Raw genomic sequence first — 17,441 nt, 5'->3', positions numbered from 1 at the left:
AACCCCGAGTTGATCCAGTTTTATAAACGAGTCAGAAACTGCGGTTGTTAATGGGCAGCCTCCAGTCTCAGTGTGTTTGGCCAAAGCACGGCGTTGATCAAATAGAGCATGCATGCTCAGTCAACTCTCCAAGCACAAACAAATGCAAAAACAACAATAAAGATAATATTGAACAAAAATAACAAATGTAGACCAAATAACCTATCTCTCTACACCCACTTTATGCAAAACTACTTATTTTTGCATTAAAACAGCAGAATAAATATATGAAGAGGATTTGGAAAATAAAAAAAAAGAACTTTCAAAATATAAAAATACCCTGCAACAACCAGTTTGATCATAGAACACTTAAGAAGTTACAACCTCCTGAAACCTAGAGACGATGCTCACTTACCATGTTCACAAAAAAAATGTCAAAACTCAAAGTTTATCTTCAACAGACATGAAAAGTTTATTATACTTTAATAGTTAGATATTATATTTTATTTTACATTTATTATTCTACTTTGTAAAACAGTATATAGTTAGAGCTATAGAAAGACAGAGGGAAGAGGAACTATAGAACTTTTTTCTGCCTTCTTAATAACAAGTGTTGGGTTTATTAGTTCATTTAAAAGTGCATTTGGGTTTCCATACAACCCTGTGGCCATTCAAACAATACTAGAGAAATATTTCTGGAAAATCCAATTATGGTAATACACATCCTGTAAAATGTGTTCACCTAAAATTCAACTAAATTCTTTCACTACTCGTATTCAATAATGTATTTGATACTACTTTTTTCCACACTTACTCGAATAAGTCAATATTTCATTGTGGGCTACACCTGAAAGTAATTTCCAACCTTTGATGATAAATAAAATTTCACCCCCTGAGAGTAAATTGATTCCAACCCCATCCCTCATGCCTGCCTTATCAGCCCTTAGCAAGAACATTCAACAGATGCTGCCTTTGAGCCTTCAGTATCTAATTATTTTTCATAAGCAGTCATAAAAAGCCCTAAAGCATTTTAAGCAATTAAATATCACACAATGTGCACAACATTCCCTCTATGAAAGTTAAACTTTCATTGACTTGGAGCTTCCTGGTGACACACGATGATCATAATTTATGAGCAGAGTCAAAAGTGCAGCTGCTCATTCGTTTTCACTGCAGTTATGATCACTCCCTAACTAGATAATATACAGTATTTTGCTAATAAAATTAATAATCATCATTCTGTGACCACACTGCTTCAATCTGTGGACAATGATGGGAATTTTTGGTTTTTCCGTATGTGTTTTGGCCATCATCAAACACTCTAATGCCACCATAGCACCTTCCTAATCCCTGTTCTTCAGATTTTCTGCACATGTGGCCTACAGTAACTTTCATTTAACGGTGGATTTTTTCTTAAAACTCTTAAAAAAGGCAGATATGAATAAATTATGTCATACTCTGTGGACCAGAGGTCAAGTAGCCACTAAGGATCTAGAATTGGTCCCTGAAAAGCTGAAAAGCTTTTCACGTGGCAAAAATTATGACATTATGTTCCTTGAAACAGATATGTGAAAAAACTATGGCTTTTATCATCTTGGCACATATTATTGGTCATTTCTGAGTGTTTCAGGACTATTGTGAACATTTTAAAACCGGATGGGACAATTGAATTAGTAATTCTCTTTGGAAAGTACAGATTTAAACCAGGGGAAATTTAAGGTAAAACTGTACTGTTTAGCTGTATTGGCCGTTTTGTATAATACTTTGGATGAAAAGCAAAAGGAGATCAAGGTAAACTAGAGAAAACTTACTTAAAAATGTTATTATTATATTGCACAGTAGTTTTAAGGCAGTTGTAATACATGTGCACACAGTATTAGGTGTTTTATGACTGTTTATGATACATTTATATTGTATCTATGGCAGTTAGATATCCCAGACTCAAGGACATTAACCCTTACTGTTGAAATGTTGCCCACCCGTTTGAAGCCCTACCTTTTTGAACATCTCCAGGACTTTGTAGCCCTTCTCTGTGAGGTTTCATTTTAAACAGGAGTTGTTTTCCTGTTAAGTGTATCAGAGTTGCTATCTCTGTCCCTTTTGGCTGTCAGTCGATCCAGGGTTCCCACGTTTCCCCTGTCTCGCTCCATTGTAGCTGTTGAAATTGGGGCTGACTGTGCTGTTGCAGCAGCAGAGGTGGAGGTATTCAATGGCGCTGCATTGGCAGCAGCTGCCGCCGCCGCTAGGTTGGACTTGGAGTGAGATGGGAGTGTACCACTGCTTATCGCAGCTCCTCCTCCTGCTCCTCCACCACTGCCACTGGAATCTTTTGGGAAGTAATTGTGAAGCTGATAGAGCGTGGCCCGGTCCACTGTGCCATAGAGAGGCGGGGCACCTCCTCCCAGGCTGCCCAGCTTGGAGTCCCTTGAAAGAGTATACATGGAGATATCCCCACCCCCACCACTCCCACCACTGCTGGTGTGGTGTGGGTTGGGCAGAGTGGCAACGGAGAAAGGTGGAGCAGACGGGGGAAGGGCGAAGGTCTTGGAAGCTCCAACAGGTGAGGTCTCCTGTGAACGAGTCGGGTCGGTAGACCGGGAGCTAGAGCGGGAGCGTCGCCTGAAACGGTAGCTAGGCAGACGCAGCATGGCATGGGTGGTGCTCTTGAACAGGTCAGTACGAGAGCGGCAACGCAGCTCTTTGTTCTTCTCGATGTAGATGTTAACAGCCAGGACTCCAACCATCTCCGCCAGGATAAAGGACAGACCACCAAAGTAAAAGGACCAGCCATAGGAGTAGTGCCACTTTTTATCCTCATCTTTCTTTGGAGAAATGTCGCTGAGGGCTGCTGAGATGTACACTATTACGCCAATTATGTTGCTAAGCCCTAAGGAGATACACAAACATCTAATGTTTCCTTTGAGACAAATCATTCTCAGCTTTACATAACTGTTTTGCCTGTTGACATACTGAAAAAAACTTACTGTAAGTTAGATAGGAAAAGGCAGACTTAATAAGAATTTCATTGTATGTTTCACAGATAGGTACATCATTAACAGATGTATCGCTATGAATAGTTTATTCTACTACACTGTATGGAAATACCCGCAGCAAAGATGCATTCTTACCAGCTGCTACAAAAAGGATTCCTCCACCGAGAATAATGTTCCTTTTGCTCTTATAGAAGCCACTGGAAGCAACGCAGACTCCTCCCAAAAGGAGCAATATGGCACTGAGGATTGGAAAGATACTGGAAGCTCTAACCACACCTGTAGACAACAGAACGAAAATCAAACAACATTTTTAAGATTCTGTTTCTCACAAAGGTTCACTAAAATTAGGAGCTATAAAAACCAAAAAGCACCCTCATACAGAAGGCAAAGAGCTACCCTAATATTGCCAGTAAACATCCAGTGCTTTGAGAGAAAGCCTAGTAGAAGGCGTGATTGTCAGACTGGACCAAAGAGGTTTTCTGGCTTTACTTCAAGCCACTGCACTTGGAAGAAGAAGAAGAAGGTTGAGAATTTTCAGAAAATGTCGATGACCTCGATGATATGCAAAGAGGTGGAAATGTTAACCTCAAGCAGAGATTTATGTTAGGAGGGAGAAACAGTAATGATGTTACGAGGACAATGGACGGGTCAACATAAATGCCCGGTTAACATCAGTCAGGACAGTGAAAATGATTTGAGCCAACTCTAGAATAAATTAGGAAAAAACCCAATGTTATTCTGGTTTATTTTTTATTATTCTATGATTTTATCAATGCAAGGTAATGCATCTGTCAATTTTCTTTGGCACCATCTTGAGAAATAACAAGAAATAAACCATGTGTTACATGCTTTTCAATTGAATACAATGTTACATTAAAGAGATTTTAATAAAGAACAGGATTTTCTTTTAAATAGATATCTTTAAATCACATTAATGCATGAATGCAATCCTTCAATCCATCTGTGAAAAAATTCAACCTTGTGTACACCCCCAGACTACCAACCTCCTAAACATGGACATCCATATCCCTGCACAGAGACAAACTTACTAACACCTTCAGAGACACTTTGCTTTGAAATGACATCTGTGCATTGATGTCCTCCCACCATCCCCTTCTGTCATTTCCGTATTGTGTGTGATTAAATCCATTGTGTGTATCTGTCGTTTGCTGTGCCGTGTGTGGGTATGCTATTGAGCTGTTATCTAATGTCTGAATGCATTTTTTTGTGTAAATTTAAGATGCATTCTGTAAGCATTACTCACGAAGCAGATACTCTGCAGCATCTTGGTCATAGTCTGCGTCGTCAGGAAAATGATTGATCTGGGAACACACACCTCTCTTCAAGCCTGACAGCAATAAAGAAGAGAAAGAGACAAGACAACGATGAAGGATACAGATAAACACTTTGTACAAAACTGTTAGATAGGCTATATTTTCAAAATAAAAATGTATTTCGAAGAATTGCTCTGACTCTAGTTCCATTAAACGTAAACAAATCTCAGACTTGGATACTTAAATGAGCGAAACTGAGGTTTTATTTTACTTTAGATGGTTAATTGATTTATTTTTTTTCAGACCACAGTACATATGGTGAAGTTTCTATCTATATATAAGCCTATCTTTCTCTCCCTTTCTCACAGTTGTAATTATGGTCTTTTACCCTTTTGAGAAAAAGAAGGGTTAGGAAAAGACTAAATGAATTTGTCTCACGCATTTACTCTGTTTAAGTTTTTGCTATAAAAATTGCAAAAGAAACAAATGTGTAAAGTAGCATGGTATAACTTTATACCTAATACTCTTCCTAAATACTGAATACAAGAGCAGTATCAAGAATACCGATAAAAAAGTTTCTAGATAATTCTGTGTCTGCAAAAACAACAGCTATTTTATGCTCAGGTTTAGGTCTAGACCTGCTTTAGCTGAAAAAAAAACTAATTTCAGGCTAGAACATTTTGCATCTGAATGGTATAAGCTCTCCGCAGGATTGGTTCTGCATGCTTAATATGTTTTCTTTGTTCAACACAGCAAATTTAAATGAGCCAACAGTTCTCTGCAGACTTCAACAATGTACTAGGAAGTAGTACATTAGTGTTGGAAGAGAAAGAGATCTAAAATATGCAGAGCATCAGCGCTAGAGGGTCGGATTTGGAAACACACATGTAGAATATTTTTTCCTTAATTGATCTCTAATATGTTTAGCTTGAAGCTTGTGTCTTCCATTAAAAAATCATACAGTTTTGGTAAGATAACAAAGGACTTAGTGTAGAAGATCTTTAGGCATGTTGCACTAAGTGGAATGTTTTAAGGACTGGTACCAACAACTTGGATGGGTTTACAAATGCTCTGCTGTCCTACATTAGCAGCTATTAGGACCGCAGTACAACATTTACCAGGGTCAGTTATAACAATGATAAACACAGTTCACAGGTAACTCAAACAAGTAAGGAGGGAAAAGGAGAAGGCATTTAAAAAGAGCTGTTGAGTTTGTTAACCTACAAGTTTAGAAGGGAAGGTGTGAGATCCCAAAATACTGTTCTCAAAAACCACTGGTTCTCTGAAAACAACAATTGGAGGGGAGGGGTTCAAACAGATCATAATCAATAAATCCAAAGCCTCCCACCTTATCAAGTGAAAAGGACCACTTGTGTCTTAACACCAATAAGACCAAGGAGATGGTGATCGACTTCAGGAGAAGACCCCCTCTTCACTCCCCCATGAACATCCAGGTGCAGGACATAGAAATGATGGAGAGTTTCAAATACCTAAGTTTTCATATCAATAATAAACTGGACTGGACTCATAACACCAGCGCCCTGTACAAGAAGGGCCAGAACCGCCTCAACCTCCTGCGGAGGCTGAGGTCCATTTGAAGTGAGCAGGCCCCTGCTTAAAACGTTCTACGACTCTGTGGTGGCATCAGCTCTCCTGTACGATGTTGTCTGTTGGGCCCCTTGCAGCGCAGAGTAGGACAGAAAAAGACTGAACTGGTGAGAAAGGCAGTTTCTGTCCTAGTCTGCACTCTGGACTCAGTGGAGGAAGTGGCTGAGAGGAGGGTGCTGTCCAAGCTTATATCCATCATGGACAACACCTCTCACCCCCTGCACCTGACTGTAGAGGAGCTGAGCAGCTCCTTTAGTGAAAGACTTTTACACCCTGTTTGTAAAATGGAGTGCTACCGCAGGTCATTTATTCCTGCTTCCTTCAGACTCTACAATGCGACACTGTAACAGCAATAACTTGTGAAATATATAATGTGCAATTACTACTTAATACCTCCAAGCACCTTTTCCTTCTTTTGGCACCTTTTTGACTATTGAACCTATGTAACAAGTACATTTCTCCACTGAGATCAATACGGTCAATCAAAAAAAAAAAAATAAAATGACTTGCAAATAAGCCAAACTGGTTCTACTGATTGTACTGAGAGTCAACAGTTAAGATCCCTTGAACTTCTCCATCCTGCACCAGTGTATACCCGTTAAAGCTTGTTTATGCTTGATGCATTAAAGTTCTGCATGAAAATAAGACATGCTGAAAGTTGCTGACTCACAGTTTGTTGATTTTAATATTCCATCCGTCTTTTCCCCCTTGTAAAAACTATTCTGGCTAACCCTATGGGGGAGTCTAGCCCACAGACCCTAGGTTTAGAAAAAAGAAAAACAACATATAGAAGGAGTAAACATTGTAAACACATGTGTAAACATTCTCAATGCCTTTTCATGTTAAGAAAAATGCAGCTATTTTGTTCCAAAAGTTATTCCAAATTGGAAATTATGTCACTAACCACTATAGATGTTTCTCTCAACAAAAAATCTAATTTTAAGCAAATTTAAAAAAAAAGTTGCTTTCATTTGGTTTGAAGCAAATTAACAAGCACTGCAATGCAAATCTATCCATATTATGTCGCCACGCATGGCTGTATTAAACCTAAAGTAGAGGCCGCAATCTAGCTTGGACCACAGAACTGTAATTGGGGAACATTTTAGTAAGATGTGTTGCATTGGGGGAAATTGTCTTTTCTTTTGTCATTCTGTTAGTAATGACAAAGTTGCTTCCAGTCTTGTTTACATGCATATCAAGAACATCTGAGACCAAGAGCTGCAACTCCAGGCCAGTCCGCCAAGTTCCTGAAGTTTGTTGACGGCACCACACTGATTGGGCTCCTCTCTTAGGGGGTTAGTTCTGCCCACAGGTGAGAGATTGATCATCTGGTGACGTGGTGCTGCCAGAACAGTTTGGATCTCAGTGTTCAGAAGTAAAGATTGCTGCGGAGCACAGCTTCACCCTCACCACCCTGTGCAACTTTCCAGTCATCATTCAGGAGATCAAGCGCTGAACATCTCCTCCTCACTAAGAAGGGACAGCAGTAGTTGTACATATGTTGACAAATATAGAAGTTTAGCCCACCAAAGACATAAATGAGTCCATTATGTCCTCCCCTGTTAGTATCCTGCAGCCACCACCAGGGAAAAGGACAGACTGCAGCATACCATTTGTTGAGGGTGATCAGCTCAATTCTCTTCAGAAGCTGTACACTTCCAGGACCCAGAGGCAAGCAGGTATAATTGCAGTCAGCCCCTACCAGTCTGCAGAAAAGCAGTTTCAGATTATCTGCTCCTGCAGGAGGCTGCAGCCCATCAGCACCAAAACATCAAACCACAAAAATACTTTCTTCTCATCTGCAGCTAACCTAACAATCAAGGACCAGATCCCCCACTGTCACTGTTGCTATTGGAGGAAACAAAAACAAACAAAACAAGGATTATTCCAATCAGTTATTCCAAGTTCTACATTCCCCAAATGAATGTCTACTTATGTCTAGCACCTCAGACCCAAAACAAATTATCCTGACTAGTCAGAACTTAGACAGTCTTACCGACCTCGAGAAAACTAAAATGAATAAAAATTACTCCATGAACAAAAAACAAACAAACAAACAAAACAACAACATAAGGAATTTAAAATAAGACTTGGTGAACGTCTGATACCTGTGACATTTGTATGTAGGTTGCATTTGGATGAAATCAAACCAGCTTCAGCAAGGTTAACACAGACAAAGGCAACCTTCTTAAAATGTGAGGAGCAAAAAAACAGGATCGAGTTGTCTTTTGGTAGAGAGTACACAACAAAAGCATAAGAGTTATCCCATTTAGAAATGTAATTTCAAAAAAATTAAAGGTAGGGGAAGTATGTCAAAGGATAAATCACATAGTCACGCACAGATTTGAGACAAATAAATGAAAAAAAAAATAAATAATTATTAATAATATATAATAATAATTAAATATGTATAATGGAGCTTTAACCTGAATATGACATATACATTTACTCTTTAACGACAAAACATAAACTCTTATGTCAACAATGGTTGTTTGATCAAACTCTGTACATCAACAGTCTCTAGGCTTCCAAGAAGCCCAGCTTTTCTTCCATCAACATGACTGAAACTGCTTTAGAGACTTTTTTTTAATCCTTGCACCAGAATATTCACCAGTTCAAATCTTCTCAACAATAAATGAAGCTAGAAGCTTTCAGCTCCATGTACTTTCTTTGGATAGGTTACAAGTGACTCAGTCGACAATCTGGTTTCAGGTTGCAGTGCAATAGATTCATTTAGTCATTCTCTGAACTTTATGTGATACATTTTATGTTGTTCTTTTACTCTTTATTGCCCCGATCTGATTCACTGCTGTGTCATGTTTACAGATGAAAACTAGGAAAAATATGTTAGATTGGACTAAAGATTAGGGATCATTAAAATGGTTCTCCTTCCTAAAATAGCCTTATGTTGCTTATAGAATTGATTTTCCCATTTAATTGATAAAATCACACACATATTAAGATGTCAGTCTGTTCATTTAACAATATTTTAGTTGTAAAGGGTCATATAAAAAGGCTACTTCAAAGATACTCCTTTAGTAAATACTTACACAATATCTCTTTAATGTACTTGAAAGAGGCAAAATTAAAAGACCAACATTAAGTTTTTGATCATTCGAGCATAGCACAACTAATATATTCACTGACTGAAGAAAAGGATATGATAACTACAGGTGCTGGTCATAAAATTAGAATATCATGAAAAAGTAGATTGATTTCAGTAATTCCATTTAAAAAGTGAAACTTGTATATTATATTCATACATTACATACAAACTCATATATTTCAGATGTTTATTTTGTTTAATTTTGATGATTACAAATGACAACAAATGAAAATCTCAAATTCATCATATCAGAAAATTAGAATATTGTGAAAAGGTTCAAAATTGATGGCCCCTGGTGCCACACTCTAATCAGCTAATTAACTCAAACCACCTGCAAAAGCCTTTAAATGGTCTTTCAGTCTAGTTCTATAGGCTACACAATCATGGGGAAGACTGCTGACTTGACAGTTGTCCAAAAGACGACCATCGACACCTTGCACAAGGAGGGCAAGACACAAAAGGTCATCGCTAAAGAGGCTGGCTGTTCACAGAGCTCAGTGTCCAAGCACATTAATAGAGAGGCGAAGGGAAGGAAAAGATGTGGTCGAAAAAAGTGTACAAGCAAGAGAGATAACCGCACCCTGGAGAGGATTGTGAAACAAAACCCCTTCAAAAATGTGGGGGAGATTCACAAAGAGTGGACTGCAGCTGGAGTGAGTGCTTCAAGAACCACCACACACAGACGTATGAAAGACATGGGTTTCTGCTGTCGCATTCCTTGTGTCAAGCCACTCTTGAACCACAGACAGCGTCAGAAGCGTCTAAAGAGAAACAGGACTGGACTGCTGGTGAGTGGTCCAAAGTCATGTTCTCTGATGAAAGTAAATTTTGCATTTCCTTTGGAAATCAAGGTCCCAGAGTCTGGAGGAAAAGAAGAGAGGCACATCATCCACGTTGCTTGAAGTCCAGTGTAAAGTTTCCACAGTCAGTGATGGTTTGGGGTGCCATGTCATCTGCTGGTGTTGGTCCATTGTGTTTTCTGAGGTCCAGGGTCAACGCAGCCACATACCAGGAAGTTTTAGAGCACTTCATGCTTCCTGCAGCTGACCAACTTTTTGGAGATGCAGATTTCATTTTCCAACAGGACTTGGCACCTGCACACAGTGCCAAAGCTACCAGTACCTGGTTGAAGGACCATGGTATCCCTGTTCTTAATTGGCCAGCAAACTCTCCTGACCTTAACCCCATAGAAAATCTATGGGGTATTGTGAAGAAGAAGATGCAATACACCAGACCCAACAATTCAGAAGAGCTAAAAGCCACTATTAGAGCAACCTGGGCTATCATAACACCTGAGCAGTGCCACAGACTGATCGACTCCATGCCACGCCGCATTGCTGCAGTAATACAGGCCAAAGGAGGCCCAACTAAATACTGACTGCTGTACATGCTCATACTTTTCATGTTCATACTTTTCAGTTGGCCAACATTTCTATAAATCCTTTGTTTTTATTGGTCTTCAGTAATATTCTAATTTTCTGATATGATGAATTGGAGATTTTCATTTGTTGTCATTTGTAATCATCAAAATTAAACAAAATAAACATCTGAAATATATGAGTTTGTATGTAATGTATGAATATAATATACAAGTTTCACTTTTTAAATGGAATTACTGAAATCAATCTACTTTTTCATGATATTCTAATTTTATGACCAGCACCTGTATTTTCTTTTAAAGCAGCTTGTTTCTTCAGCACCATGGAGAGCGTAAGGGAGGCTTGCAAGTTTAAGGTGGAAGATTTGTAGAAAAAGATGCAAATCAGTCAAACTTTTCTGTATCTAATAGATGGCTGGACGGACAGACAGACAGACAGACAGACAGACAGACAGACAGACAGACAGACAGACAGACAGACAGACAGACAGACAGATAGACAGATAGATAGATAGATAGATAGATAGATAGATAGATAGATAGATAGATAGATAGATAGATAGATAGATAGATAGATAGATAGATAGATAGATAGATAGATAGATACATAGATAGATAGATAGATAGATAGATAGATAGATAGATAGATAGATAGATATATAGATAGGTTCAATAAGAGAGAACTTATTTTTTGTTGTTTTTCAGAAGGATAAAAAGCAGTTCTGTTTATCCTCTATCCATGCAAAATGACAGCAGCAAAAAGGTTCCAATTAGATCTATCCTTCCACCATCAGTGATACATCAACATTGAATAACCAAAGAGCTGCATTAGAACAAGGCTACATTTCACATGAGTCTTTTTTGTGTGGCTATTTCTATGCTTATAAGTCAGAGGACACCTATTTATGTCAGGTTTGATTACTTTGACGAGCACATTCACCTCAACAACCCCCACCACCTCACATTGGGCTCACACAAACACACGGAAGAGAAAAAAAATGAAACCGCACATACACTCATCACACCAGACTTTTTTTTCCTTTTTTTTTTTCTCGCTAATCTGTAACACTGAAACTAGCTCTACCTTCCAGGCAGCAGATCCTCCAGAGGCCAGAGTGGGTGAGAGCCCCTGGGTCTTTCTTGTCCTTGTTGCCGGATGAGTCCTCCTGGGAGGAGTTGGCAGTACTGTTGCAGATGAATGCCCGGGCATACAGCCAATAATCTGTGCCGATGGCCACCGTCATGAGGGAAAACGCTGCGAAAGCCCCCATAGTGGTCAACAGCACCTGGATTCCTCGCTCGCACCAAACCAGCGCTGGTCGTGGAAGGAAGCTAATGTCTATTACAAAACAGGAAGAGGAAAGACATCATAATAGTTTTAATTTACAGCTGAATTTAAACAGCTTTAATAAACAGAAGCGATTTCTTTTGTTTTTTTTATTTGAAAAATTCTTTCTCACTCATCATTTCACTCATAATATCAAATTCTCCAACTGGTGAAGTTTTACCCTTTAGGTCGGACAGCAAACCTTGGTGTATCTTGTAATTTTTTTTTTAGCCACCTACAGTCTTATGAATCTTACATTAGTCAGAACTGCATATTAATTCTGTCAGTTTGAAAATATCTTATTTAAGCTTGTGGAAAAAGTATACTAAGTTTTAGTGTTTTGATCAAAATTGCATAAATTTGCTTTCATCAAAAGATCTTAGTTCATGTTTCTCCCAGGTGAAGATTTAAGATAAAAACAGGCCTTAGCTGTCACATAAACATTAAACTTTTCACAATCAAATAGAGCGATTGACCTCATGGGCACCGTGGGGATGACTGATGGGACCTGCTGATGGCATTGACTCCTTTCACTGCAATGTATGTAAGCACACTTGAGTAGCTTTTGATGAAAGCACAGCATACAGTACATGGCTCAAAGCTGTGAGGGAACGTTGGCAGAGAGCAGCCAGCTGAGAACAAAATGTCCATACTATTAGAACATGAAGTTTAAGTAGAAATATGGATGTCAGACCATTGGTAATGTTACTAATAATTTGTATGTTATCAAATGCAGTGATATAAAGTTATTCCTTTATGTTCTTGCAGATATGTTTGGTGTATAGATCTGTAACAACTAGATATGACATCAATACAGATGATGTTTTAGCTAGGACAATTTTTGATTCTTTTAATTAAGTTCTGTTATTTTTTCCAGAAAAACTACATAAGAAGACATTTTTAGGAGGAAAGCATAGCTTCATCTGTTTTGACTGATAGGTACTGAATGGTAGCTGGCAGGTCAAGAATAAAAAACCAAAAAACTAAGTTTTTGCTCCTTTTCATTTATAAAAATTAAATTATTAAAATTAAAATAAAAACCCTTAAAAAACCTCCAAAGTTTTGTTCAGTTAAATCATTAACCTGCCATTTTTCTATGATCAATACAGGTGCTGGTCATAAAATTAGAATATCATGAAAAAGTAGATTGATTTCAGTAATTCCATTTAAAAAGTGAAACTTGTATATTATATTCATACATTACATACAAACTCATATATTTCAGATGTTTATTTTGTTTAATTTTGATGATTACAAATGACAACAAATGAAAATCTCCAATTCATCATATCAGAAAATTAGAATATTACTGAAGACCAATAAAAACAAAGGATTTATAGAAATGTTGGCCAACTGAAAAGTATGAACATGAAAAGTATGAGCATGTACAGCACTCAGTATTTAGTTGGGCCTCCTTTGGCCTGTATTACTGCAGCAATGCGGCGTGGCATGGAGTCGATCAGTCTGTGGCACTGCTCAGGTGTTATGATAGCCCAGGTTGCTCTAATAGTGGCTTTTAGCTCTTCTGAATTGTTGGGTCTGGTGTATTGCATCTTCTTCTTCACAATACCCCATAGATTTTCTATGGGGTTAAGGTCAGGAGAGTTTGCTGGCCAATTAAGAACAGGGATACCATGGTCCTTCAACCAGGTACTGGTAGCTTTGGCACTGTGTGCAGGTGCCAAGTCCTGTTGGAAAATGAAATCTGCATCTCCAAAAAGTTGGTCAGCTGCAGGAAGCATGAAGTGCTCTAAAACTTCCTGGTATGTGGCTGCGTTGACCCTGGACCTCAGAAAACACAATGGACCAACACCAGCAGATGACATGGCACCCCAAACCATCACTGACTGTGGAAACTTTACACTGGACTTCAAGCAACGTGGATGATGTGCCTCTCTTCTTTTCCTCCAGACTCTGGGACCTTGATTTCCAAAGGAAATGCAAAATTTACTTTCATCAGAGAACATGACTTTGGACCACTCACCAGCAGTCCAGTCCTGTTTCTCTTTAGACGCTTCTGACGCTGTCTGTGGTTCAAGAGTGGCTTGACACAAGGAATGCGACAGCAGAAACCCATGTCTTTCATACGTCTGTGTGTGGTGGTTCTTGAAGCACTCACTCCAGCTGCAGTCCACTCTTTGTGAATCTCCCCCACATTTTTGAAGGGGTTTTGTTTCACAATCCTCTCCAGGGTGCGGTTATCTCTCTTGCTTGTACACTTTTTTCGACCACATCTTTTCCTTCCCTTCGCCTCTCTATTAATGTGCTTGGACACTGAGCTCTGTGAACAGCCAGCCTCTTTAGCGATGACCTTTTGTGTCTTGCCCTCCTTGTGCAAGGTGTCGATGGTCGTCTTTTGGACAACTGTCAAGTCAGCAGTCTTCCCCATGATTGTGTAGCCTATAGAACTAGACTGAAAGACCATTTAAAGGCTTTTGCAGGTGGTTTGAGTTAATTAGCTGATTAGAGTGTGGCACCAGGGGCCATCAATTTTGAACCTTTTCACAATATTCTAATTTTCTGATATGATGAATTTGAGATTTTCATTTGTTGTCATTTGTAATCATCAAAATTAAACAAAATAAACATCTGAAATATATGAGTTTGTATGTAATGTATGAATATAATATACAAGTTTCACTTTTTAAATGGAATTACTGAAATCAATCTACTTTTTCATGATATTCTAATTTTATGACCAGCACCTGTATGTTTTATTAATAATCTTACCAAGGTTAGAGACACTTGCTTAAACAGATAAAATTATCTCAAAATTGCTATTAGTTTTTTTTATTATTATTATTCAGTAATTCCTTTACTCAATAATTTATTCTTTGTATTTACTTTATAATAAAATATTGTATTTTGGTATTGTAGTTTATTGCCAAGGTTCTTGCATTTGATAGTTAGATTATAAAGGGATTATGCACATGGTTTGCTGATATGCGTTAAACTCCTGTAAAATCCTAATATTTGCATATTTTTTCAAATCAGAATCAATTCAACATTTGCACAAAGATTTATATTAGGTTTTATTTATCAATAAAAAAATCAGTTAAAAATGACGATCATTTGCTCAGAATGTCTGGAAAACTGTGATTGGACTGAAAAAGGTCTAGCAGGGTTATCAGATACTACAAATAGTTAATCAGCTGAGGAAAAAGGAAGATTTGAACTAGAAGGTCAACAGCATGAGGGAGAGTAACAAGGTAACATTAGATAAACCTAGCCATGTGCTTGAAGTTAAAAGTGTAAATCTAGCATTAATTGATGTTTTAATCAAGACAAGCAATGTGAGGTTTTCAACCTTTTTGGAAATTGATCTTCCAAGAGAGGTTTTTAATTGATGGTAATCAAAGTCCTAAAGTTGTGAGAATGTAACCCCCACCATGACAACACAAACACACACACTCTCCAAAAAAGGAAGAAAAAAAACCCCCATCAACCTGACCTGTTGCTCTGAAATATATACTTTTGATGGCACCATATGCATCTGTACGAAGATTAAAATATGTAAGGTTATTATCTTTAATAGTTTAAAAATCTGTAATTCAAATGATAAAACATGTCATGGATATTTATTATCTATGCAATAATGTAAAAGTTCCATCCATCCATCCATCCATCCATCCATCCATCCATCCATCCATCCATCCATCCATCCATCCATCCATCCATCCATCCATCCATCCATCCATCCATCCATCCATCCATCCATCCATCCATCCATCCATCCATCCATCCATCAATTATTTTGTTGCTATGTTGACCCTGGCCAAAGAATATGAAGCAACAGGCTCTTCATACCTCTTCTCATACTTTTATACTTTTTGTGGTTATTTAAAAAAAATTAAAAACTTGATGAGATTTCATCTTACCTGACTGAAAAGGGACAAAAGTGCTTATTTATTTATTTTTTCAAATAATAGTTTTAGGTCCTTATTCCTTCTTCACATATATAGATATATAGACAGACAAAATGATTAAAATGAAATATATATTTTTCAAATGTTTCTCCTGTATGATACCATCATCAAAAACCTGTTTCCATTTGGAAACTACATTGTGTCCCGTTCACCATTGACACCTAAGGAACATTTTCTTTCATAGTGCTCTTGTTCTGATTTGCTCTATTTTTAGGTGATTTCAGGGATTTGACCAAACTCTGACAGGTTAAGACCATGCATGTAAATATGGCTCAAATAAAAATCAACAAAAATAACAATTCCTTATGCAGCTAAAATTGATCAGCATATTACAGTATTATCTTATTAATATCTTTTATTTTAAGCCATCTGTGATTTAAAACGTAACCAAAAGCTCAGCTTCTTACACCACACCACATCTGTATGTACTAAAGTCTAAAATCAGACCTCTTGACACATCTGCAGTTTAAGGTGAGCGCCTGTATTAGTGTGGATATAAGGGTAATTTCCTGCATGACAGTTTGTCTTTCTCTGTTACCTGCTTCATTTGTGGCGTATGTGTGGATATATAAATCCAGATACATATGAGGCTGTATGTAAATGCACATGTGTGTGCAAGTGTGTTACCTGAGGGTATGCTTCTCCCTTTCGTCTCCATCTTCTGTCCCCCCTACCGCTGCTTCTGTTGCTGCTGCTGTTCTTCTTCTTCGTTAGTGAAGAGAGCTTGGTAACCCCGGTCCGAACCGCCTCCATCCACCGTTTATCCTTCGCTTTCTCTCCCCTTCTCCTCCCCTCTTATCACTGCCACTTCCTCTGATCTCCCTTCCTACTTCTTCACAGTCTCTTTTCTTTTTAGTTGTCTCTGTTTTTTCTATGTTGGGCACTCCTTTGCTTGTTCTCAGCAAGTGGTGGGTGCTTCATGCGGTATCCTCTCCTCTCATTGAATTGTCATGGCAGTCATCTTCTGCTACTGAGAAAGGGAAGAAGGAGGTGGTGTTTGGAAGGTGGGTGAGGAGGGAGCAGATGAGGGAGACTGCCAGAAAAGACAAAAGAGAAAGGGACAGAAGCAAAGGAAAGGGAATGGGATGTGAAGAAAGCATAGATGAAATGAGGTAGGTGGTGATTTCAATTTTAAACAGGATTCTCCAGGACAAAAGCATGAAAACAAGCCTTTTTTTAAACTTCAGATGATTTTATGGCAGTTTTAAAAAATCAGATTTAAAAAAAAACAAATGCCAATGGGAAAAACAAGCCCCCCTATAAAAAAGAGAAGCTGGATTGCCTCCACTGAGAGAGATAGATAGAAAGAGAGAGAGAGAAAAAGCAACAGAAAAGAACAAGCGATGGGAGAGAGCGTGCTCTAGTCCATTGCCATGGCAACAGTGAATTCCAAAGTCTATGGTGAAGCTGGCAAGTGTGCATGTATGTGTGTTTGTGTGTTTGTTAGTGTGCAGTGCTGTGATGGGGGAGTAAAGGGATGGATGTAACAACTGAGAGGATTTTGTTGAGATTAAAGAAAAAAATAGAAGTGTGGGAATACTATTTGCATAGAGAAATGCTTAAATGTTGACACGGGCTGCCCAAACACACGTATTTATGTAGTGGACATGTATTCAACTCTGAAGATGAGGAATGAACATTCACAGGAGAGATGACAGACTTGTGAGTCATTTGTGCTGCGGTCACAGCATCTTGGCATGCTTCATCCATCCAACTTTCTTCCTGTTGGTGTGATAGCTTAACCACAAAAACTTAGCAATGGTTTTTACTTTGATATGAACTATGTGAATCTCTCACAGTTTAAAGATCAAGTGGGGATTTGACACTCATCCCAAGGGCATTCCAGCAAA

The 17,441-nt window shown here is 38.3% G+C and overlaps 1 protein-coding gene across 1 annotated transcript; it reads right to left on the bottom strand.

Annotated features, from left to right (window-relative positions):
• Positions 1-1,203: 1,203 nt before the first annotated feature.
• Positions 1,204-16,839, bottom strand: LOC119795055 (voltage-dependent calcium channel gamma-4 subunit-like). The gene is made up of 5 exons (XM_038302879.1): positions 16,219-16,839; positions 11,423-11,677; positions 4,237-4,320; positions 3,108-3,248; positions 1,204-2,866 (listed from the first exon to the last, which is right to left on the bottom strand). Exons 1-5 carry the CDS (start codon positions 16,247-16,249, stop codon positions 2,025-2,027), a joined length of 1,353 nt encoding a protein of 450 aa, XP_038158807.1. The 5' UTR covers positions 16,250-16,839; the 3' UTR covers positions 1,204-2,024.
• Between the last annotated feature and the right edge of the window lie 602 nt (positions 16,840-17,441).

This window comes from Cyprinodon tularosa, unplaced genomic scaffold, assembly GCF_016077235.1.
Source record: "Cyprinodon tularosa strain WSP-4 unplaced genomic scaffold, ASM1607723v1 ctg5, whole genome shotgun sequence".
NCBI lineage: Eukaryota > Metazoa > Chordata > Actinopteri > Cyprinodontiformes > Cyprinodontidae > Cyprinodon > Cyprinodon tularosa.
The sequence above is the reverse complement of the archived record's forward strand: the minus strand, read 5'-3'. Positions and strand labels throughout refer to the sequence as shown.